This window comes from Lepisma saccharinum, chromosome 4 (genome assembly GCF_977018435.1).
Source record: "Lepisma saccharinum chromosome 4, izLepSacc3.1, whole genome shotgun sequence".
In the NCBI taxonomy this organism is placed as follows: domain Eukaryota; kingdom Metazoa; phylum Arthropoda; class Insecta; order Zygentoma; family Lepismatidae; genus Lepisma; species Lepisma saccharinum.
In genome coordinates this window covers 32,070,305-32,096,021 of record NC_139232.1, presented here as the reverse complement: position 1 = coordinate 32,096,021, position 25,717 = coordinate 32,070,305, and the positions used below count along the sequence as shown (strand labels likewise).

General features: G+C 36.4%; 1 protein-coding gene across 2 annotated transcripts in view; it reads right to left on the bottom strand.

Annotated features, from left to right (window-relative positions):
• LOC145987128 (uncharacterized) overlaps positions 1-24,842 on the bottom strand; it is a 260,671-nt gene extending 235,829 nt beyond the window's left edge. For both annotated transcript variants that reach the window (XM_083121622.1, XM_083121621.1), the window contains exon 1: positions 24,573-24,842. Coding sequence is in view for 1 of the 2 variants with exons in the window: in XM_083121621.1 (XP_082977747.1) it covers positions 24,573-24,579 (7 nt within the window). In the remaining variant the exon portion in view is untranslated. The remainder of the gene's footprint in view (positions 1-24,572) is intronic.
• Between the last annotated feature and the right edge of the window lie 875 nt (positions 24,843-25,717).

The following is a 25,717-nucleotide window of genomic DNA, read 5'->3' as shown; positions in this document are numbered from 1 at the left end:
GTACCATCACCATGGACTTGGAGGTAGGGAAATCGACAGAGAGTATGTTTCAAACACGTTCTTTATTGAATTGTTCGTGACAAAATAAAGCAAATGCCTCTGAGTGATAACAAAATCCTGTAAAACCTCTAAAAATATATAAAAACTTAAAAAAGGCTTGATTTAGGCGCATAAACCTAAAATAGGTTCTAACAAGCAAAATAGTTTTTTTAGGCACTATCAAACTTCAACAGTTGTTGCGTTTTTTTAACGAAACGCTGACATAACTTATTATTTCTTACATACCTGTAAAGGGACAAATAGGTTTTAAACCTAAAATCGGAGGTCTAATAACCCTACAACAGAAAAGAGATAACATTGGTTTCATAATTAGTTTTACCTGCACTACAAAGTCGTTAATCCAAATTTGAATCAGACTGAACCCGTTTCGAATCAAAACATTCCCGGTAATATGGAATATACTGTAGTAGTTATTGAACATGTGTTTACACACATCACTACTCATTAGTACAGTCACTTCAGTTCGCTCGGCAAACACACCGTGGGAGCAAAAATTAACATTAACGTAGCTAGAGTGTTGTAAAGACATAACACTTTTTGAAACATTTTCAATGTTGATAAACTGTACTAAAAACGTTTTAATAGAGTTACAGAATTCTGATCAACGCTATTCAATAAACAGGTTTTTAACGTATATTTATTTCATTCCTTTGTTACGGGACCTAACAGAAGTTACACTTCTACAAGGTCTTGTTGTCAATGCAGCGCTTAGAGCCAAAACATTCCCGTTCAATGAAGGTAAATCTATTCATGGAAACTCCAACAATTTTCATCTCTTGAAGCAGCGGCAAGTGGGGCCACAAAGAGGATAATCAGCCATAGTGTTCCATCCTTTGTCTCCTGGCCTTTCACTGCCTTTGTCGACGATCACTTGATCGTCCTACTGCGGTTAGAGTCGTATAAAGCTTCAGCTTTTGTAATGAACGTCCAGAACACAGATCGCCTCAGGCTCTTCACGCTGACTGCACGAAGCATAAATGTTAAGTTACTCGTCACAATATTTATTTTACACATACCATGAGACACTTTGCCTTGGCTGTATCTGAAAGTTTCATCGGTTTGTTAATGTATGTATTAGTTCGCACTGTAGCTGAAAGCGTTGAATTTTCGACTACTCACATCTAGTCCCTGGCAGGTGTTTCATTTTTCATCTATTTTAAAATATTGTCATTCTTGTTCTCCGTAGCGACTTACGTACGGACGTAGAAAGGCGATTTCAAATAACCAAAATATAAATACAAACTAAGTTTCAGAACAAAAACTGTAATAAAAATACAAATTGTATAGTCGTGTTCAGCACTGTCGTGGTTTCCATTTACCGTTTAATGTTTTGTGAATAACTGCGCGGACCTAAATCATTATACACCAACATTATTTATTACACGTTCATTGTTATAATTAAGTATCCTTGGTGAATTTCGTGTTCATGGTAACCAATCACACATCACAAGTAAATGTGGTGTGCTAATGGTTAAAATGACTTCCATCTCATGAGTCACCACGAACAATGATATCTTAACACTTCCATATTAGTTCAAGTGTACTAAATTTCTGCTTTTATCGTTTACGACACATCTATCTCCCCAGGTTAACGGCAACGTTGTAGACAAATGACGATGGATTAGAAGGTGGATTAGATTGTCAAGTGCTTATCCAGAAGTCCAACCGATAAATTTCGGCGTCGTAGCATGTTATGCTAACCACTCCACCACAAATGCTTGAACTTTCTGTTTAAATCTGCATGCATGGTGAACGATGTCCAAGAACAAAATCTTCCATAATTCGTCTGTTTCGATATTTCCAGACAAATAAAATGTTGGTCTCTTGAACGAGTATCCTCAGGGAACGAGATCCTGTAACAGAATTAGATGAGTGCGTCTGGCCTGCGTAGATCTCATCTCTCCCGAATCTTGTTATAACTTGGAGGGTAGAAAAAAAATCTAAAAAGAAAACAAAAAAACTACCAATTACTGAGAGCTCCGGAGGTGGATTTGCCACCGCTCCAAGCAGTCTCTTCGAAACGTTGGTTGTTAGGAGAATCACGCAATTGTAATTCCGCTTGTGGAGATTACGTAAGACCTGAAAATCTGATCTCCACGTTTCATTTTTTACATTAAACAAGAAATTTCTTCAAATCGTCATCCTTTAACTTTACTTGATGTTCTTCTACATTGACGACCACATAATATAATGAAAAAGTATAGCCTAGGCGTAAGTCGACAGAGATGGCACAAAGAATGCAACTAGTACCTTTCAATTGGGGATGGTGGCATAGAGTTCTGTCTGTTGGTATATGTTAATAAGAAACTAGTCATTCGAACCCGAATGTTCATCCACCTCAATGTTAACTTTACCCATCATCGTGATAAACGTAGTAATAAGAATTGTGATATTTAGCTTGCAATAAAGTGGAAAATAGTGCTTGATTCGCCATTTCGCTGCGGAAATCAACGTATCTTGGGGTCGAATCCTGATAGGGGCACAGTTCACAAAATCTAAACACTTTTTTGGACTTTAATTGTTGTCTTAACTTTCCTGATTTGGTTCTTGCAGTGATCATATTGATTGTTTTCCTTTGGTTTGATTTATTGAAGAAAGTTCGCAGCCAGTGGTACATATTATTTATTTATTTCCAATTAGGGTTATTCTTTATTGATTTTCCACTTTTGACTAATCGCGAATATGGGGATAAGTGATCATATGATGACATTGACGAAGGGACACTTACAAAGAATACCCATGCCCAGGCCGGGATTCGAATCCGTGCTAACCATTCCGCAGCGGGGTAGGCCATTTCCTGTTAATGTACGTTGGTTTCCAACCTTTTTGGTTAATTGCGGAGATGAGAATGAATGATAAAACGGATAATAGAACAAACAAAATGTATCAAAGGTTGAACTTGGAACCTCTATCTTCATAGCACGTTATGCTGATCACTCAGCCTAATTCCTGTTGTGTAATGACTTACAGCCTTTTTCGATTTTCTTCATAAGTTCTGAAAAAACAATGGCCAGTTTCGGTTTACAGTAGGTAACGGAACTCGATATAAGTTATTGTTTAACGTGTGTGCAATTGATAAAGCTGCAACAATAATTTAACATAAGTATATCATATAAATCTCGTAAGAAATAATAAAACAGGTAAGTGGAGAAGGTTACCTAATTTAAAACTGTATAATTTGTATTTATGTGTAGATATTATTAGAATAATTAAATGAAAAAGACTTAAGTGGGAGACCGTATGACACGAATGGGAGAGGAAAGAAGAGTTTACAGGGTTTCTTGTGAAACCTGATGGTAAGAGATCTGTAAGAAGGACAAGACAAAGATCGAGGAATAACATTGAAATAGACCTGAAGAATATCGGTATGGAAAGAAAATATTAGATTGATCTTGCCCAGAGTGGGTACAGCTGGAAAGCTTGTGTTGGTGCAATCATAAAGGTTCGAATTTAAGAAGGCTAGAGCGTTAGTTTGTTTCTTAGTTATGTAGATCCTGCTAGGTAACACAGTTAGTTTAGACAAAAGTATTTATCTTAGAGATAAACCTAAAAATATTAACTCAAATAGTTTACTAATTCTTGGTAGTTTCTTTCTGAGTAGAATTGCTTTCAAGTATTTCTCAAATTGTCCTCACGATGTTGGGAAAGGGCAGAAATATTGGAGCTAACACAAGCGAGCACGTAGCCAGGGTCTTCTTTAAACTTCATATTTTGACCTTTGCACAATTAAAATTGAGATCACAAGAAACTCAAATCTTGAAACTATAAAGAAACACATATTTACCAGCTAAAATTGTAAACTAGTCCTAAAACTCAGCAAAAACTCCACGCAGTAACCTAATACAGCTTCAACATATAAAAAAAATAAACATCTTGCCACAATCCTAACAATCACACTATTTACACATATTATTGCCCCTCAGTGAACATAATAAAATACTCTCCCTTCTCTCCGCACACTTTTTGTTACAAAGACAAAAAAACACTTCGCTCTCATTGGTCAGCCTAAAATCCGCGCATTGTTCTGCTGGGTTATTAAATTTTCATCTCCGCCCACTCGAAACTTGTTCGGACTTGTTTCTCCTAACCAGATTAAAATTGTTTCACCCATTTCTTGCTACAACCGGAAATCATCTTTCGGAAACAGTCATGTAAGTTCAAAGAAGAAAATATGCACCGTTCTTCCTCTTTTGTCCTTACTCCCTACTCTTCCCGTACCCAATATATCGCCTCTTTCCTGTTTTCTTCTTTTGTACATTTGAAAAAAAAAAAAAAAAGATATCTTCCCTTTCTGTCGGCTCCACTTTACGTGTTACAAAAAACCTTTAATTAAAGTTTCTTTTGTACATCCGAAAAACAGCCGCGCTCTTCGTTTGTACCAGCTTCCCGAAAATTCGAGCCTATTCATATTCTAAATTCCATTTCACTACAATTTATTTTGTATATTTGAAAAACAGCTGCGCTCTCACGGTTGCACTATTGTGAAAACTCTCGCATCATTCATCTTTGACACACATACAATATAAACTTTCTTTCCTTTTATATAAATATACAAAGGGATTCTTTAAATTTACTTTCAACCTTCGTTCTTTTTGTTTACAACAAAAGAACATAATTTATTCACCCTCCACTTCTATTCACTACATGTCAAACTTGTTTACAACAATTGTGAACACCTGCAAACCGGAGAACAAAAGAAAGTGTCCTCAAGTATTTTCAATACTGCTTTTGTATATGTATTAGGTTTTAGCTCATATTTTACTTATTTTACATGTCAATTTCATATTTCAGAACATTTCTCAATATATACTACATATTTGCACAATAACTACATGTCGCCGTGTAACCGAAAGAGTTTGGGTGAATTTCTTGCGAATAACTTACAAAGTCCGAAGTTTGCGACCTTTCTTATACCCTTTAATGGCATTTATTAAAAGTTTCCTGCCATCCGAACAATTATGTTTTTGTTATTTATTTATAAAACTTCACACTAAAGGCAAATGCCTATTTATAGTGTTGTACATACAGTAATAATTGACACAACCATGTAATTGATACATGAGTCTCTCATTACATGATTTTATATAACATTTTATAAAATTGATACTTAACTCTTTGATTACATAATTATACATAGCCTACACACACACACAGGGGTGCCCACAGGGAGATTCATGACGCACTTGCGTCATGGGAATTTTTTGGTGGGACAAAATTTCATGCTTTACCTACAAATTCTACATAATCTTCACACAAAAAATTGCGAGATCGTTTCGTTTGATTGACTTGTTATTTATTTTTAGTTATGGTTATTAGTTCAGCATCTACTTCATGATTTAACAACTCCTACAAGAATACTATTTCCTGTAGCAAACATTAAAGTGAGGCGTGCTATATCCTTCTTTTGTCTTTTAATTTCAACTGCAAAGAAAGGTTTCGAATTTCATGCGCCTTTCGATTGTTGGCAACTCGGCCAGTGGTAAACAATGTCTGGTGTTTTATTTCAGTTTTGATTGATTTGCTTTATTTTAATTTGCTCTCTGTGCCACTTTTGGCTAATTTGCGAGGATGGGGATGAGTGATGATATGATGAAATTAATGAATGGACACTCACAAACATCCATGCCCAGGCCGGGATTTCAACCCAGGACCCCTGGCATTTAGCGGGATGTCCTAACCACTCCGCCACGGGGGCCCATTCTTTCAGTTTTAGTGTTGAATGATTTCAGGCACGATTTGCTTCACTTGTATGTGTTCCTGTGCTACGACTGACTGGATAATTATAAAATATTGTCAGTTTCCCTTGTCTAAAGCTTACAAATTTGGAAAATTTAATTTTTAAAAAGTGAAATCAAATTATCCACATTCAATCAAAAATTCATTACTGCGTGTTCATCCAAAGTAAGTATACTTGTGTGTGGGGGGTGGGGGTGGGCAGTTGTGATGAACAATTCTTGGGGTGGATTTTGATGAACGACTTTGGAGGGATGCGTTCACGGCCTTGGAGGGATGGACACTCCTGCACACACACATACATAAATGTGTGTGTGTGTGTGTACTGTGGTTATTATGGCATATACGTATGTAAACTCAATTTGACACCTTTCAACTGCTTGCTTTTGCCATTGTAAAACATTTGAAATTTCTGTTTATTTACAATTGTTGTCAACAATAGAGAATAACGGCTCATCGTCTTAAGCATCGGCTCCTGGTTGTTACAAACGTTATTTTGGAACGTTTGAAACGTTGAAAGAGTCACAAGTCGAGCAGTCCCCTGCTAACCCCACTCTCGCTACTAGTTGCGCGCTCGACAGCAGCGCCAGAAGCAAGGATTTTGCGCCAAACGTTCGGGATTCGTTTCTGGTTTCTTTACAAGACAGTCACGATAATAGTTACTGTATAGGCTGTATTTTATGTAGCTCGTGTAGTGTCTTGCATAAAAAAGGGCTTTTTTAAAAAATTGTAAATCCATATTTAACTCCATTTTTTTGTGAAAATAACTAAATATGTATTTTCATAATTAGGTGGTTTTTACTACATATAAGTCCGTTCCCTGATAATAACAACGCCTGACTGTCTGTAAACTAAGAAGGGAAGCAATGCAGACATTCAATACAACGAAACATTCAGCAGATGAACTCCTAATGCATTTCAACCCAACCATGCTCTGACGTATCGGAGAGCTGCCTGAGTAATTCCCTAATAGACGTCCATCTGTGCATTTAGTGGAACGGAATGAGCAGTGCTGATCTTGCGGTGTGCAACATTAATGATTGAAGAGTAACGTTTTGCGGTTCAATTACATTAGCACTACATTAGAGGACAACTTTGTTGAACGTTCTACTTTGCACACCCGGTTGCGTCTAAATTGATTGCTGAATTTGTGGTTTGTTATTGTTCTACATATTCAGTGTGGTCACGTAATAGAGCAGCACTGTCGTATCGAGGCATGGGCTCACCGGGTTTGAACTCCTTGATTTTTTTTAAATGACACTGTTTAAAAATGCAGTTTTACTAGACAAACAACAGCAGTTGTACTTTGGAGATTTTTGTGTGATGAATTCAAAAATAACATTAAATTTCGTTGATTGACTCCTGTTTTTATGTTGAGCAAGTATATTAAACTTAAATCCCCCGTAAATGTTGGATCGTGAGCAGCTCTATTTGGATGCCATAATTTCCACACTCGCAAAATAATGGTAAAGTCAAGTTCCCCGTACATATAGCTCCATGCCTTGAAGGCGCATTTTAGGGGATCTGGAGGTAGGGCCCTACATATTCTCGATCTCTGCCATTTTGGAGGTAACGTGATCAGTACCATGCTCCGGCTCCTTTACAAAGATACACACACTGCACAAGCTTGTTCTCGTATGCAGATATATATTCTTGCTGACACTTTACGTTTCTACTGTGCACTTATCTTTTGTCGCACAATTGTTACCTCCCTGGGCAAAGTGAAATGGTGGAAACTGGAACGTAATAAGAGCTGGAGGTGACAGATGACGAGAACCAGGGGGGCAACTACAGTGGGGGGCAGGGGCGTATTGCCCCTCCCCAACCTTCGACGGAAGTCAATTCTAGGAGGCAAGGGGGGCAAACATTGACTGCCAAGGGTACCTGCGGGGGGGGGGGGGATACAGAGGAGCAATTATCCCCTTCGATTTCATATTTTATGCAAATAAAGGTGCATTTTATAAAATTTTCTTGCTCGCTTTGCTCGCAATTCCTGCTTCTCTGTCTCCTCAAGTTGAGAGCCGTAGCTAGGGGGCGGCGGGAGTCAGCCATGGAGGCCGAGCGATCTAAATGAAAACACGTTGTAAAAGAAAGAATACCATGGCGTTCAGTGAAATTATTTGCACTCTATTAAATCAATATTGTTTTTAATTGCAAGAAATTGAATCTAAACATTTCTTCCTCGGTTCGCTCGCAATGTAATTGTTTTCTGTAATGTGACGTATTTAACAAATATGTGTTGTATATATTTATTGAATAAACTTTGAATACGTACACAATTTAGTGTTAGCATGTTGCATATGTATTATCTTATTTCATGTCGCTCCATGTTGCATATGTGTAAAAAGTATATCTTTTACATGAAAGTTATAAATACATGTTATATTAACAAAAATAATTATCTTCGGAATGCATTTATTATTCATTTTCTGGCATTCAAGAATGTAGTTTGTGTGCTTGTTTTCCATTAATTAATACTAATGTGAAAATGAGCGTGCTCAAAAAAATATTTGAAATCATTTGTTTGCTTTAGCGCTGCCTTCTACTCCCTTTTTGCGTGATTTATGAGGATAATAATGTCTTTCATACTATTACTACTACTATTACCACTAGTAATAATAATATTAGTAATAATAAAAATGCTGTTATTAATGTTGTTATTATTATTATTATTATTATTATTATTATTATTATTATTATTATTATTATTATTATTATTATTGGTACGTTTACTCTGCTGGTACTTGCCCCAGACAAAAATTTGTGGTTGCGCCTCTGACGAGAACGCAGCCTCAACTGGAGTTCTGATCACCGGAGAGTACATCCTGTTTTGCTGTAACAATAACACGGTGCAGTGTTACCGCCCTTGATCCACCCCACATGTTTTATTTACTCGACTCCTATGTGCGAAACTAATGATGTTAAATCCACCATAACCGAGAACGAGGTTAAGTAAGGATATATACGGTATTATGAAAGAAAACAACAACAAGAAACATAAGTAACAAAAATGAGCAGGCGATATAGGGTGAGCATAAAGTCTTTCCCTGATTTCAAACAGTTATTACTTCGTTGACTGTCTGTCGGTGCAGGTATGAGTCTCGGAGCTCAAAGGTGATGAGACAGAAGTTTCTCAGATAAATGTCCGGTCACTGCCGGGTTGAAGGTAATGCAATTGCGAAATACGACAGGACAAAAAGGGCCGGCAGTGATCGGAAAGGGGGTCAGATCGCTTTGAGAGGGAGGAGAGCTGGAGGTTTTGAGAGGGAGAGAGGGCTTCGAGACTCTGCGGGTCCGAACAGGGTAAGTTCCATCTTCCCTTGTGTGTCTGCCATTCTCAAACACGACGTATATGGGTTCATAAACATATTTAATTTCGTTTATTTAAATGGTCAAGTGTGTACCTCAACGCAGTCCTCTCGGAGGACATGATCAAACGAGTGCCAAGCCATTAGGGCTAAAATACGTCACATACATGACGATAGGTAGAGGCATATATATATATATATATATATATATATATATATATATATATTTAATGGCACAAAAAAAGTTTTGTTATGTTACGAACAAAAATGTGTTGTTTTCGAAATTTACCCCAAAATTCCAAGTCTGTTGCTTTCTTCATAAACTTCGCCATATGCGCTATTTGTTGCACGGAGAAGTCTACATCTAAATTATATTCAATTTCTTTCCGTGTTGGACATTTCTTCAGTCAGCGTCGCTAACACGAAGCCGTCTGTGTAAAATTTTAACCGCTGTGCTCTGAAAGATTCCAAGTTCTCTTGAGGCACGACGAGTTGATTTCCGAGAACTGCGTTGAAAGCCATGTCACCAACACTGCCAGTCTCCTTAAACTTTGCGTAGAATGCTTTGAAGCTTTTAACATCTCCATATTCCATTCTGAACTGTCGTCGCATGTCGCCGGCAATTTACTTTCGTGTTAGGATAGAACGTGCTACGCTTTCTCCTTCGCTGATGCCATGTTGAAACAGATAATCGCAGCACCACTTTTAAAAACGCAAAAACCACACAACATTTCTCTTTCTGTCATGGTTTTTAATATACGATTTTCCTTTATCCACGACACTTTGTGCTCACTTATAATGTACGTTTCCTAACATACCAGAATCCTTGTAAATGTAGCAGAAAAAGTAAAAAATCCTGTTTTCAAACAAGTGTAGAATTGCTTTGCACGCTGCCTCTCCAACTTGCTAGCAATTAGCCTCTCGTGGGATTATTTTATGTCGTGGTTTACAATTTAGCTATACTGATAGCGGCCCCAACTGGCTTTTTGCTACATAGGTCTATCTGTCCACCAATCATCTTCAAGAGTGTTTGGCTCGATGAGTGTCAACAATCTCAGTTGCGAAGTAAAAGCTGTAGGGTTAACATCGTTCTCCCTTTGTAACGTTGGCAAGCGTGCGTCTGTTTTTGTCAGTTGTTTTCCGTGCTATATGTACTATTGTACAACGTTTATCCAGTAACGGCGCTGGTCAACTCTCTCTCCCGTTTTAAAGTACGTTTGACAACATGCTGTGTATCCGACGGTCATTTGTTTCCTCCCGCCTGGAACTCGCGGTGTCTTGTGACTCGAAAATGCCCGATGTCAGTCGAAGATAATTCAACTGATCGCTGATTCCTTGTCTCCCAGCCTCCAGTTGGAAATCAGTATAGAGTAGACAAATTTGTCCACCTGTCTCATGCCCCACTCTCCAACAACATTCTAGCAATAGTACCATTTTATGAATGCAGTAGTCACATTTGATGCAAGTAGCGGCAGGTATATTTTTATATCTTATTTGAGTATTCCCCCTCACAAATTTCCCAGCGTACCGGTATGTATCTTAAAGTATAAACATGTCATTTCCCATTTCTGAAGAAGTTCATTTGTCACACTATAATTGTGAACCCTTCCAGTGCTACGAGATCTCTTTATTGACATACCTATGACAGTTCGGAAAAACTTTCAATAAGTGTCAACAAACTTTAATAATTACACTTCTGCTATTACGGAAAATGAATGATATCTTCCTTCATACAAAATAGAGACCCGCTACAAGTTAGTGTGCGTAATTTATATATTTATACATATTACTCTGTATTTACAAACTATATATTTAAAATTGGCTACAAATATGGAAAAATATACAAGTATGCCAATCTCACCAATGTTCAAAGATCATTATGGTTTAGTGTGGTTGTAACGAATTGTTAGGTTGTAAAGACAAAAGGTGTCGGTTAGGATTTAGTGACGAAAATTTGTGTACAACATGTAAGAGAGAGATACAATTCAGCACAAATTAACTCTGTGGCAAAATGAAAGAAGCATTGTTAAGTTTACGAAATGCATTATTGTCGTTTGACAGCAAGAAAGCCTCCCAGGTGCCGTAGTGGTAACGTCGTCGCCGTGTAATCAAGGTATCCAGGATTTGATACCCAGTGGAGGTTCATTGCACAGTGGTCCGGAACCCACTTTAAACCGTAGTTCCAATCCCAATTAGCTTTTCTGTGCATAAAGTGGACTTAAAACAAAAATTCAAACCACTCAAATAAAAAAAGTAAGAGTTGACAGCGTTCACGTACTTTCCGAGCACCAAACCAAGTTCGCTGAAGTGGCTATAATGTATTTTTATATGGTGAAATAAAAATAATATTGCGTAATGAAGTATTATTGTATTATTTTAATGTATGAGCACATTGCATTATACCGATTAGCTTGTATGAGCATACCTAAAGAGAACTTAAAAAAACTTTGACAAACTTGTTTACTAAAACGCACGAAAAAATGTAAAATTATTGCTATCATAATATTGCAACCTACATGTTGGATAATGTTACACAATGTACCGGATTTGTTCGTCTGATTCGAAACTCGCCAGAAAGCTACTATACATTAAGTTGTATTTTCCAATAGTTAGTACTATTATTTTCATTCCATTTTCCTTGCACTGTACTTCGAGAGTACAGTGCTCTCTCTATTTGGACATTTTGCGTCGTTTTCTATTAGCTTGGTTAATTGGATCTCTTCTCTCGACTTTGGGTGAACAATTCCTTCTCCAATTTGCACCAGTGTGCATTTCAAACTAAAATCTTAGAGCTACGGCGAAAAATAAAGTAGTAGTTTTCACACTGTAAAGGTCTGAATCACCATCAGGGTGTATAGAGGAATGTAAATGAACGTGAAAGAATTTTCTTCCTAAGTGTGGCAATGGTGATATGGAATTACACTATACGCCTTTTGCAAAGTTTTCGTACTTCTTTAGCCCCTGATGGATATTACAATAAACAATTCCTTGCTGTCCATACACTAAATCTGAGCAGTGACAATAAAATTTATCTCATTAATATTGCTCACTGTCAAATTGTGTCCTCACAGATCTCACTAATAATGATAACTATAACCCAAACTTTACAAATGTAACTTTTATTTTCCTTATAAATTCCTACAGACCTGGAGTAAGGCAGTGAGAAAGTCAAATTTATATGATTCATCGTTTTAGAGTTCTCTTCACAGTATGACGAGAATAGACAGCTCAGTATTTGTCAATCACAAATCTTGAAAAAAATACGAAATATAAAGTAAGATTATGGTCTCGAAATTTTTCACCTCCATGATATGTCACGAACATCTGATTGTAATATTGAATAAATCTTCGCTTTCATAAATAATACATCTTTCATAAATTCCAAGGTAATAAAATGTCAAAACGAAGGAAGATATACTGGAGATATATTTGAACTGCCGAAAGCAAGCGAATAGCTGTTCCCATGGCCGTATTTAAGGAGGGGGTCCAACCCCCCCACCCTTTAGGTCCAGTAAAATTACCATATTACCTGTTCTATCAGCTTGTTCATAAAAAATTCTTCCCCCCTCGAGTCTTCTTAAAGGAATTTGATTTTTTAAATAGTCAGTGAAAGAAAATCAGGGAAACACCGTAACATTCTCAAGTTATTTGACAGAGTTGGATCCATGAGTATTGCCGTGTAAATTGTCCATGACTATTCATTAATATTTCTCTTACATCCTATGTGTTTTTAAGCGATGGACTTTCATGTCTGCTGGTGCAGAAGTTGTCAACAGCTTGATTTGAGTTTTCTTTTAATTTCTGAAGCTCATATTGGGTCAAATAAGGTGGACGAACATAGTGATGGACAATTTGCACGGTAATACTCATGGATTCCACTACATACATACAAATATGTCGGGTCCAGCACCTCCCCCCCCCCACACACACACACTCCCCAACAAGCTTCTGGTCAGCAGTATCCCGGATTTTCTTTCACTTATGAAATATAGCAACGCTAATCATACCAAAAGTTGAACCCCCTCTTCTTTTACGTGAACTATATATACGCCCATGGGCTGTTCCTATTAACAGCACGAAATCGCCCGATTAGCGGTGGCGCTGTATGCGAGGAAGATTGAAACTCTTGCATGTACGAATAACAATGTTGCATGAAACAGCGTGTTTTTCTCTTTACACAAATTATATACCCTGTTTATACACTTTGAACATACATTTTTATTGACATTTGTTGGTGAAACCTTCATTAACATTAACTTCCAGGTACATATGGAAATGATTATATTTACTAGTAGATATGACATTTTTCCTCGGAAATTCTATGTGTACGAATAACAATGTTACATACTGTATCAACCTTTCTGAAGTCTTCCCATGCTTCCTTACTCACACCTAATTTCACTAAGTAGGAAATTTAAAAGCTAAGGCTTTTTTACTAATTAAAAATATTTTAGAATGTTGGAATAACTATCGAGAAAATATAAAAAATGTAGATGAAATAAGTGTTGTGTTGTTTTTCTTGTGTTTTCTGGAACAGGTTTGTTTTATACACAGTATTTGTTAATCCGGACTGCAATAAGCCAGACTTGGCTTAATCCGGACAGGCATAATGCCCCCCCCCCCAAAAAGTGCAGAATGTAAGTTTTAACACGATTAAGCCTTGTTTCCATGATATGAAAAACTAAATGTGCTGACCAAGGCAGTAGTTTGTTTTGTTGGAAGCGTAAGCTGGGCGTGACGTTTCAACCTTCTAGCAAGGTCTTCTTCAGACTCTGTATCAAGTACAAATGTAACAAGGTACAAAAACAGGGCATTAAGGCATATAGACCTTGCTAGAAGGTTGAAGCGTTGCGTTTGGTTTGTGTTTTTGATAGAGTGAATTGCTGCCTTGGTCAGCATATTTAGTTTTTCAGAATGTAAGGATGAGGATGAGCCGTGATGAGAATGAAATTGAGGAAGACGCGCACAAAGAGCACCCAAGCCAAAGCCGGGATTTAAACCCGGTGGCTAGATCGGCAATGCACTTGTTTTTACTGTGTGTCTGAATGATTTTGAGTAAACAACTTTAAATTGTTACAATATTCATATTTGTGAGTGTGTAAATTTTGACATTAATGTGTTTTTATTTGTCTTGTGTAGTATCGGTGGTGTGTATGTATGTGTCTTGTGTTGTAGTTGTGCTGTCTAGTATGTTTGTGTAGTAGTTGTGCTGTCTAGTATGTTTGTTTTGCGTAGTAGTTGTGCTGTCTAATTTGTTTGTGTTTGTCTTGTGTAGTAGTTGTGGTGTGTTTGTGTTTATATTGTGTTATAGTTGTGATGTGTTTGTGTGTGTCTTGTGTAGTAGTTGTGCTGTCTAATGTGTTTGTGTTTGTCTTCTGTAGTAGTTCCTCCATTCATATTGGGGGTTAGGCGTAGAGCTGACAACTCTGCACTGTAAAAAGCCATGTCAAGAATCAGCAATATAAGGCCATGGATGTTCCCAAGGTAAAATATTCCGGAGGTAAAATAGTCCCCCGTTCGGATCTCCGGGTGGGGACTACTTTGGGAGGTCCCTGGACTAAGGATAAGATCTACGTTAGGAATAAGGATATTAAATTAGGCACCTGGAATGTTCTGAGCCTTTACCGGCCTGGGGCATTTCAGTGTACAGTTAATGAGATAGTCAAGTATAAATTAGATGTAGTAGCTGTCCAGGAAGTTAGGTGGCCAGGAGAAGGGAATTGTAAAACTAAAAATTATACTTTTTTCTATGGTGGTACTGAAAATCATAATTTTGGAACAGGCTTTTTCATAAATAATAGAATTATCTCAGCTCTTAAAACAGTAGAATTTATTAATGATAGGATATCATATGCAGTTTTACAGGGTAGGTGGTGTAAAATTATTTTAATAAACATACATGCACCAACGGAAGATAAAGATGATAATACTAAAGATGATTTTTATACAGAGTTAGAACAGGTTTTTGATAAATTTTCTCAGTATGATATGAAAATTCTGTTAGGTGACTGTAATGCACAGATTGGCAAAGAAGAGACATTTAAACCCACAATTGGTAAAGAAAGTCTTCATGAATTAAGTAATGATAATGGTATAAGATTGATTACTTTTGCAACCTCAAAGAATTTAATTGTGAAAAGTACCACTTTTAAACATAAAGATATCCATAAATATACCTGGTCTTCTCCAGATGGTAAAACTCATAATCAGATAGATCATATTCTCATTGATAAGAGAAGGCATACTAGTATAATTGACGTTCGTACACATAGAGGTGCTGACTGTGCCAGTGACCATTATTTAGTAATTGCTAAATTAAGAGAAAGACTCTCAGTGATAAATCATAAGCAACAAAATCTAAAAGTTCTAAAATTTGATACAGGAAAGTTTACTGATGAAAGAATTAAGAAAGATTACCAAATTAAACTGTCAAATAGATTTGATGTTTTGCAGGATTTAAATGATGATGAAAATATAAATGAAACAGACGTAAATAAGAATTGGGAGCACATACGTAATGCAATAGAATCAGCAGCTAAAGAAAGTATAGGATACCATAAACCGAGAAAAAGTAAGCCATGGTTTGATAATGAATGTCATAATTTAATAGAAATAAGAAATCAGGCTAGACTTAGGTGGTTAAATAACTCTGATGATACAAATCTAAACAATTATAATAGAATAAAGCGAGAAGTTAACCGCACGTTTAGAAGTAAAAAAAGAGATTACTTGAAAAACAAAATTAACGAAATTGAAACAAACAGCAAAAATAAAAATATCAGAGATTTATATAAAGGTGTAAATGAGTTTAGAAAGGGGTGGCAACCTAAAGTAAACTTGATAAAAGATAAAGACGGTGACTTTCTAGCTGACCCAAGCGATATTCTAAATAGATGGAAGAACTACTTTAATGACCTTTTAAATGTCCATGTAGGAGATAAATCAGAAGTGAATGAAGTACACACAGCAGAACCTTTAGTTCCAGAACCTAACTTGGCTGAAGTTAAAGATGCTATTAAAAGGCTAAAGAATAACAAAGCACCTGGCATTGATTTAATACCAGCTGAGTTAATTAAATATGGTGGAAATTCATTAATATGTCAAATTCATAAATTAATTTGTTTAATATGGAATAAAGAAGAAATCCCTCAACAGTGGAAAGAATCCATAATTGTTCCTGTGTTTAAAAAAGGTGATAAAATGAACTGCAATAATTACCGTGGAATTTCTCTACTCTCAACAACATATAAAATATTATCTAACATTCTTTTAACAAGACTAACCCCATATGCTAATGAAATTATAGGTGATTATCAATGTGGATTTAAACGTAACAGATCAACTACAGATCAAATTTTTCACATCAGACAGACACTTGAAAAAAAGTGGGAATATAATCAAAATGTCCATCAGCTATTCATTGATTTCAAAAAAGCATATGATTCGGTCAAAAGAGATAAATTATATAATATATTAGTAGAGTTTGGAATACCTAAGAAGCTTGTTAGTATGATAAAAATATGCACCAGTGAAACAGAAAGTAAAATTCGTGTGGGTATTAATATGTCTGACAAATTTACAATTCATGATGGGTTAAAACAAGGAGATGCATTATCTCCATTGCTCTTTAATTTTGCCTTAGAATATGCTGTTAGGAAGGTAAACGAAACTAAAGAAGGACTAAAATTAAATGGTGTGACTCAGTTGTTAGCATATGCAGATGATGTAGACTTACTGGGGGATGATGTGAATACAATTAAGAATAATGCTAAAATATTTTTCAAAACTGCTAAAGAGATAGGTTTGGAAGTTAACAAAGAGAAAACTAAATATATGCTTACAGGCCGAAACCAAGTGTTAGGTAATAATCAAAATATAATTATTGATAACAACTCGTTTGAACCAGTTTCCAAATTCAAATACTTAGGAGTAATATTAACAAATGAAAATTATATTAAAGAGGAAATAAAAAGTAGGCTTAATTCAGGAAATGCATGTTACTTCTCTCTTCATAAACTTTTGTCTTCTCGTTTAATATCTAAGAAACTAAAAGTTAAAATATACAAAACCGTAATTTTGCCTGTAGTATTATATGGGTGTGAAACTTGGTCCCTTACATTGAAGGAGGAACATAAATTGAGAGTATTTGAAAATAGGATCCTTAGGAAAATCTTTGGACCTAAAAGGGATGAGGAGACAGGTGAGTGGAGAAGGTTACATAATTTAGAACTACATAATTTGTATTCATGTCCAGACATTATTAGAATAATTAAATCAAGAAGACTTAGGTGGGCAGGCCATGTGGCACGAATGGGAGAGGAAAGAGGAGTTTACAGGATTCTTGTTGGGAAACCTGATGGTAAGAGACCAGTAGGGAGGCCAAGACGAAGATGGAGGGACAACGTCGAGATGGACCTAAGGGAAATCGGTAGGGATGGAAAAGAGTATATAGATGTTGCTCAAGATAGGGACAGATGGAAGGCCTGTGTTGCTGCAGCCATGAACCTTCGGGTTTAAGAAGGCTAGAGAGTTAGTTAGTTAGTTAGCTGTTCCTATTAAGTTTTAAGAAGTTTATTACCGCAAAATTAATTTGCAAATAGTTTGGTTGCAGGTGCGGCAAAGTAGACTAGCACATGTCATATGTTTTATTCTGTATTGTGTATAGGTACGTTAAACTACACTATACTTCAAGGCAAACATTCGTCACGGTTCGATTTATCCGAATCGTTCAATAGATATACAATATTTTGTACATTTCATAAAGATTTAAATGAAGTGATGAAGCAATACTCTCACCATATGTAGATAATAATTTCCATTCGCTCGTTTTACATGACAAAGTCAATCCTATGGAAGCCTTTATGTTGACATAATAGATTGCAGGAATGTGTATAGGAACACGGAGAGATTGTCCAAATTAAAAATAATAAATCGCATAGCCCAAAATTATTGAGAAGCTTTCAGTGATGGATAGTAGAAAAATCCGAGATCTTATTCAGCCGTATTTTATATCAAGTCATAGAGGAAGTTGAACATTTTTCTTTATATAGGTACAAACGTTTAAAACAATTTAATATGTACTCTATTTGTGATACGACGTGTAATAAGTAATCGGTGCGAATAGGTCTTGGATGAAGTCATCAAACTATCCGTTTCTCACCGGGAATACAATGAGTAGTACTAGTTACCTGGGCAAGCATGAAGTTTTATCTTATACCACACCTAGAACCAAATGTTTACCTCAACAATTTTATATTACACCGGTAGAGTAACTCTCGAACCATTGACGAAAGAATGACAAGAAACTGAAATCTGAATAATTTGCAATTGTTTTTAAATGTTTGTTCATACGTGGAAAACTTTTAAACTACTCTGTCATTTGATATACACCAATAGAGTACTATTTATTGTCTTCATCGGTGAAATGTGTTAATTACTTTGTGCCCACACTTTATTGTATAGGGTTGAGTTGTTCACACATTACTCAGATTTCTATTTACAATATAAAATATCACGGTTAATGTTTTAAATGTTAATTTAAATAGCCATTTAATAGGTGTATATATATTAGCTATTATTTATTAGCAGTAAAATATAAAATTGTTTTCTCTAATGTCGAAATATTGAAGATAAATTTGGAGAAGCAATTAAGTTTGAATTCCGTGTATAGTTTCACATCAACGCTGATATTCGACCTTGATTCGTTGTCTCGCTACAGTTGTTGGAGCAATCACCCGCCTTGCCCAATCACGTAGTCCTGGTAGCGATAGCAAGGAGTTGAACGGCAAAGTTGGAACGGGACCAATATTCCTGGGCAAATTTAGATGTGGTTGTTTCCTTCTGATATGTAACCCAGAAATAAATATTTAGAACCGATCTCGATTTCGAGCGTTCTGTTCTCTGTGTCGCCTCCTTTTGGAAGGTGATGAAACTCGCATCGTCTCGGATACTGCATGGCAAGCAGACCTATGGATTCCATGTGCCTCCGCGCGGGAATTGTCTCTGGATGGGAAGTGTGAGTGCATATTTTCATACACAGGCTGTCGAAACTGAATGTGATATGTGGATGTAAAGGGTGGGTAGTTTACTGAAAAATTTGTGTTCTATATGGATCCGCGCAGAAAGGACTACGAATTAGATCTCGTATCGCTCCGTACCATACGTACTAATCATTACCCTGAAGATAGGCAACCCAACAGCACTGCTAAAATTGAAGGTGGAAGTGGCTTCGGTGGCTTTGAGAAGCAATAATAATAATAATAATTCAAAAGCTTTAACCATTGTTGGGCTGACGGACTAGTAAACCTTGAAGTTGACGGTCGACAACAATTGAAATAACGTAGATTTTCTTTTAAATTTATTAACGTAGCTTCAAAGTGAAGACCACGTGGCGATTCAAACCGCTGACACACAATGAACACTTTTTTTCGTGTGTTTTGAAATTTCCCTCTAATGTAAGTTGAAGGTCCTCCTCATAAATGATCAAAACGGCAGTTCTTGAGTAGTAATTTTGTAATTAGTGTTGTATCCCATGTGAGCATTGATGATAGGCTACGTGTTGCTTCAATATGGTGTATTGATCGAGACCGTGTACACAGAAACATTGAATTGATACGAGTATGTGTATCAAATTTACACACAGCGTGCCTCCTGACGGAGGCCTTGTGTATCAGATTGATACACAACTTGGGGCACCATGTATACTTCTTATACACAGCTCTCTGATAACAACTGTGTGTATAAGTTTCCCAGGCCTCCTGCAAGGCCGTAGAGTCTTGGTTTCTGAATTTTGTCAGATGGTGTGGAAGTCAAGATTTGAAACCAACTAAAAAGTGTATCATGAAAGCCGTGTGCATAATAATTATACACACCATCAAAATTGCACCGGTTTCCCACAAGAAAATACAAAATTCGTCCTGGCAGTTAAAGTGTTAAGATCCGAATGGTACAAAGGAATAACTGCCACAAAGCTAGAAAGATCTAATTGAGGCAACATTATAAATGTTACCATTAATAGAAAATTTACCCACATGAGGAACGATTGATTGGTTAGTTTTGTATGATTTATTTTGAGTCATTTCTCTGCCGCTCTCGTCTAATCGCTGTGATGAGGATAAATACCGACGAAGAAAAATTGCAGACGCACATGTGCAGAACACAAAATAAAAACCTCTCAGAGGACTGTTCAGGCTGTGGATAAAACCGCCAGAGCTTCGTTTGCCTGCAAGGGTTTAGTTTTCCGGAGTGTGCTACTTTGATGTTTCAATGGCTTCCAAAAATATCGCCCCTGCACCTCGAACGAAAAGATATTTTGTGTTCGATACAAATTAATAATTTGTGTTCTTAATTGTCACTCTACATGAATTCGAGTCTTCGTGATCCAAGTGACGCATTGATGTGTTCCCTTTAAGGTGACGTATTTTCTTCAATTATTGAAGCCAAAGGAATGCGACGTCTGCTGAATACACCAAGGGACAAGTTCACCGACAAGGACTTTTGCACGTTTGACAATCGATCGTCGAAGACGTGAATAAATGACAGACACGGGAAGTTCGAAACAGATTCACACGTTGTTACATAAAGTGTTATTTTTCAGATCCAACCCTTAGCATGAGTGCTCATGTAATATATTCTGCGGGGTTTCTGTAATTCATTATATTTTTGCTATACATATTTTTCACTTACATTAAACAAGTGTCATGTGCCTGTTAGGTAACATTTATATATATGTAATGAGTCCAAGAATCTTATTTCCCTTTTTTCTTCACAGCTATTCGTCATTCAGACGTACTTCGACTTCGTTTACAATGTTAAAAATAAGTCGCAATGCATGAGTGGGACATCAATAATAGTATACTTTTTAATTGCCATGTTCCGATGTCCGAAAATTGTTTTGAAATATGCGTTTTTGAAACCAACTATGATCGTATCAGCTAAAAGAGATGAGTGTGTAGTAGTATTTGAAAGAAATATAATATATAGATTATCAGGAGAACGTGTTGTTATTATAAGTTGTTATAAAAATTGAATCAAAAACTAATTTATTTATTATTAAACAAACTCGATTTAGGGGGAAACATAAGGATATTAAATAAGAATTTCTTTCAAAGATTATTTAATAAGAAATTATTTCAAAATAAGGACCAAATATTAAATATACGTGTAAAATTAGATAAATCTGAAGGGAAAATATTTCTTCTGTTCTTAAATAATTGAAGACTAAAATTGGTAAACGCTGTAAGTGACACAATAATTCAAAGAACATTTTCCACGTTCAACTGTGAAATGTGCCATGCTTTATAATGTGGTAAACGTGAAATGTGGCTGGTAGCCCTCTAAGTAGTTCAAAGGGCGTGTAAAGAGGTCACTAGTGTGCGCGTTTTTACGGGCTGATGTGCGGAAAGATGCGATTTCACAACCCTTTCGCTTTTGGCACTTACAACGTTTACCACTTTTAGTCTTCAATTCACTTTCATCGCATTATAAATAGGTAGCATACATGTAATGAAATACGTCAAATTGTAACTGAACACTCTTTTTACTATTTTCCCCAAATTAAAAATGTATATATTACCCATAAGTTTGGCATATCTGAGATTTTACATGACATGAACTTCTTCCTTTGTCGCAAAGAAAAAGGTTCTAGTTGTATTCATTTGATTGTTACATGTGTCCTAATGACAAGGGATTATTCACTAATTCAGTGAGGATTGTGGGCGTGTTTTCTTTATCTTTATTATAATATCATTGGCAGTTAATTGTTCTATTGGTACGCATTATATATTTATGCACTACATAAATTTTCTCACGTTAATATTTTACTCGCAACAGAAGTTTGCGGGTTCGAATCCTTAGCATAGGTGTTATTTGTGAGTGTCTCTTCGTCAATTTCATCTAATCATCGCTCATCCTCATCATCGCGATTAGCCAGAAGTGGCAGAGAAATGACGCTAAATAACAAAAATACATTAATTTTTTTAAGAAAATGTAAGAAAATGTTTCGATAGATGACTTCGAATTCTTCTGGTTTTGCATAAAGTCTGCTTATTTTGTATAATTGTACCGGTATGCGAATAAACGTCTATCTTCTCAAACAGGCTCCCAGTGAAAGAGCATTACCACATTAAATTGAACCACCGTTCTCCTACGTAGGTCGTTCAGTTCAGCTGAAAAAGCTGTCTCGTAGCATTAATGTGGAGTCTAAAGCAAGTTATCGCAGCGAGACATTCAAACACTCTGGTGTTGTATTGAGAACGACGGGCAAGTCAATGGCGCTTCGTGAATATTTAGGATCATTATTGGGAGTCAATAAATCCAGATATCTGCTCTCAACCCAAGCACGTTCAAGTGTAATATTTAATGTGAATTCAGGGTCCCTCGGAAGTTCCACACAGGAACTTTGTAATATTCAATGCACAGAAAGTGCTGGTTTAAAAATTGTATTTGTTATGCAAAGTTTCCAAAGTTGAACATGTGTTATGTAGATTTGATTAATACGAAATGGAGATGCTTTTTTAAAATATCGAGTATAGTGATTTAGAGCTAACATTTATCAGAGACGTTATTTTATGCAATTACTGAAGCAAATTTTTGTTCATGATATGACATATGTTTACGTTGTAACGTTCCATTCCAAATACCAAACGTTAAACCATTTCATTTTCCCTTTCACAAATATTATTTTGATAACTATGAAGCAGCATTTGAGTTTTTTTATGGTTAAATACATCAGAATTACTCTTTCGCTTTTTTCAGCATGTATATATACGCAACATTCATTGTGCTAAACAATTTGCGAAAAGTGAAGTATTTTTGATGCCATTTTCTGCTCTGATTATAAATTCTAAATTACTAATTTGTATAGGAATTTGAGAATTACAAAACGCTGAAAAATATCAAGGAAAACATGTTTTCAAAGCAGATGTGACTGTTTATACGGAACACACCAACCTGCGTGGTCTAACAGTTAACAGAACTCTCCACGAATTCATGAGTAAAGTAGCCTATAATTGTTTTTTTAAACGAATTCTCTCATTTACTTCATTAGTTAGTTATTTTCATAATCGTGAATTAGAAAATAAGGTTTCTCACATTCTTGACTTCAGTAGTAAATTTTGATCGTGTAGGATTGCCACACAAACATTTTATTTTATATTACGATTTGAATTGATTATGCAGAAATAAAACTGATCGAGAAAACTAGCACAGTGTTCATTTTAAAACTCGAGTACAAATTAAAACGAAGTCAGTTTTATTGAGCCGAATCGTTACAGTAATCCAAATGTGTTGTCCTCCTTTCATGCTCACTACTGAACTTTAAAGTTCCGAATCACAGCTTGGGAATGGATTTTTCTCTCATATTAATCATCGTCGTCGTCTATGGGTCAGAAAAGCGACATGACACAAACATACATATAGAAGTCGATTTGCTGAATACGTGCTTCGAAGACAACGATAACAATGTCCAAAACAATTTTTGAATAACGACATTATATTTTCAGTTTTCAACTCTAAACACGCGAGAAAAAGTTCCGTTTGAATTTAAACTCCAAGCATACCTACAGAATGTGAGTATTTACAGTGTCAGTTAATGTTTGAAAATTGTCACCGAAGTCTTTCAGGTTTAAATCTGATTATGGGCATTAGTGTTCTTTCTGTTAGTATACCTTCGGCACTTCAATTTAATGATGATTAAGTCTCATCGCTGACATTAATCAAAAGTGGTACAACAGTAACTCCAAAATAAGAAAATAACACAAAGACAAATTTCAGATCAACATTCTGCATATTACTCCAGCACAAATTTTAATTGCGTTTCATTTGAAAATTTTTGGATAGCATTGCCAATCGTCGAAATGTAAAATTGAGGAAGGAGTTCCGGTTAAATTTAAAAATTGTTTTATGCGATTGTACGAGTGTGATATATTATATTTAGACCTGTACCTCAATTTCTCTTAGTCAGAGTGCCTGCAGCAACAAACGTACGTTTCTGCTTTGTAAAATTAGGAAGAAAATAAAGTATATTTGCGTTGCTAGTCTGATGTTCATTCATCAAGATTGAAATCTCTTTAGTGAAGGGCTCGGGTGTACAACATGGTAAGTGACATTTTGGTCATTTTTGAGTTACAAAGTAAAATGTGCCATCAATTAATTTTCGAGTGATATTACAATGTCATACAATTTATTTGTATTGGACTCAGTAAAGCCTTCTGATATTGGTAAACACAACACGAAAACAATTTATCCACAATTTATCTAATAACCTTTTTTCTTAGTGAACTCAGAAATGACCAAAATGTCACTTACCATGTTTCTACATCAACTCATATCGCCAGTTTTTATCAATCAGATCCCATATAACGTTGCAGCATACCCTGTGGCATGTTGATATATGCCGTAACAAATTAGAGAAGCGTTAACAGTTGATAAAACGAACTCATTTTAAGTAAGTAGAGCGTGTCGTTGACTTACCACACATCAAAGAGGAGGAATCATTTGTGGATCAGCTGGAGTCAAAGTTGTCCCTCGAAGAGTTCCCGCGATGAACAGGTTGGAGAAAGTGGAAGATGAGGAAATGAGGGAAATAAACAGTTTCGTTTTGCTATATATCGTCGCGAAGACTGACACAGAGAGGACCGAAACACACGCGAAACAACTGAAAGAGGAAGAAATTTTTACATGTTCCTTTTCGCAATCAGCCGCTTCTTTCTGTCGAGAGATACACATCCACGCGATGTTCCCTTCCGCGGTCCCGATTGTTACTGCGTGGACCAGAAACAGAAAGCTTTTACTCCTCGTTCACCGCGCGGGCCGAGCATACCACGTGCCGGTGACGTCACGTTACGTCACGCTGACTCGCTTTTCTCATCTGGAAGTTTTCACCGTTTGTTTTCGTCGAGCGGGGGGGAAGGGAGGGAATCGAACGTCAACAGAACCTCGTGGTCCAAAGATTATTCCCCTCTGTCGAAAAAGGGATGTTAACCTCTGAGAACAAAGAATTTTTTTAGGAACGTTTCCTCGATGCGCTCTCAACAGAAAAATAAAATTGTGTCATTCACATTTCATGTTAAGTAAATTCAGTGTAGCGTAATGAACAACAATCAGTTGATTCGCGATGTTCCATTGTTTTTTTGTTTTTTTTTGTTTTGTTTTTGGCGATTCGCGTGTGAGCCAAAGCAAGTCAGGGCAGGGCCTTTGACTAGCGCACGGGGTACACCGATTCGATTCCACGAACGTTTTCAGGGAGAATTTTCTTTCGTCGGTGTCTGCACAAACGCCTTACTATGCACATTTCTGAGATTTATCCTTTAAACAGCATCCTTCTTGGGAAACCTGACTGTAAAAGACCTGCGGGAAAGCCAAGGTGAAGATGGAATGACAGTATTAATATGAATCTCAATAAAATTGGTAAAAATTTGTCAACAGTGGATCGATATTGCACAAGACAGGGACAGACAGGCAGAATATATGATAGCTGTGATAATTAAGTTTCGGGTATAGGATTACCAAAGAATTAGTCTTTTTATCCTTTATTTCCCTTTCTCTTCCACTAGCCATTGACAGAGTGGTTAACGCAACGCAGTACGAAGCCGAGAGTCTTAGGTTTGAATCCGCAC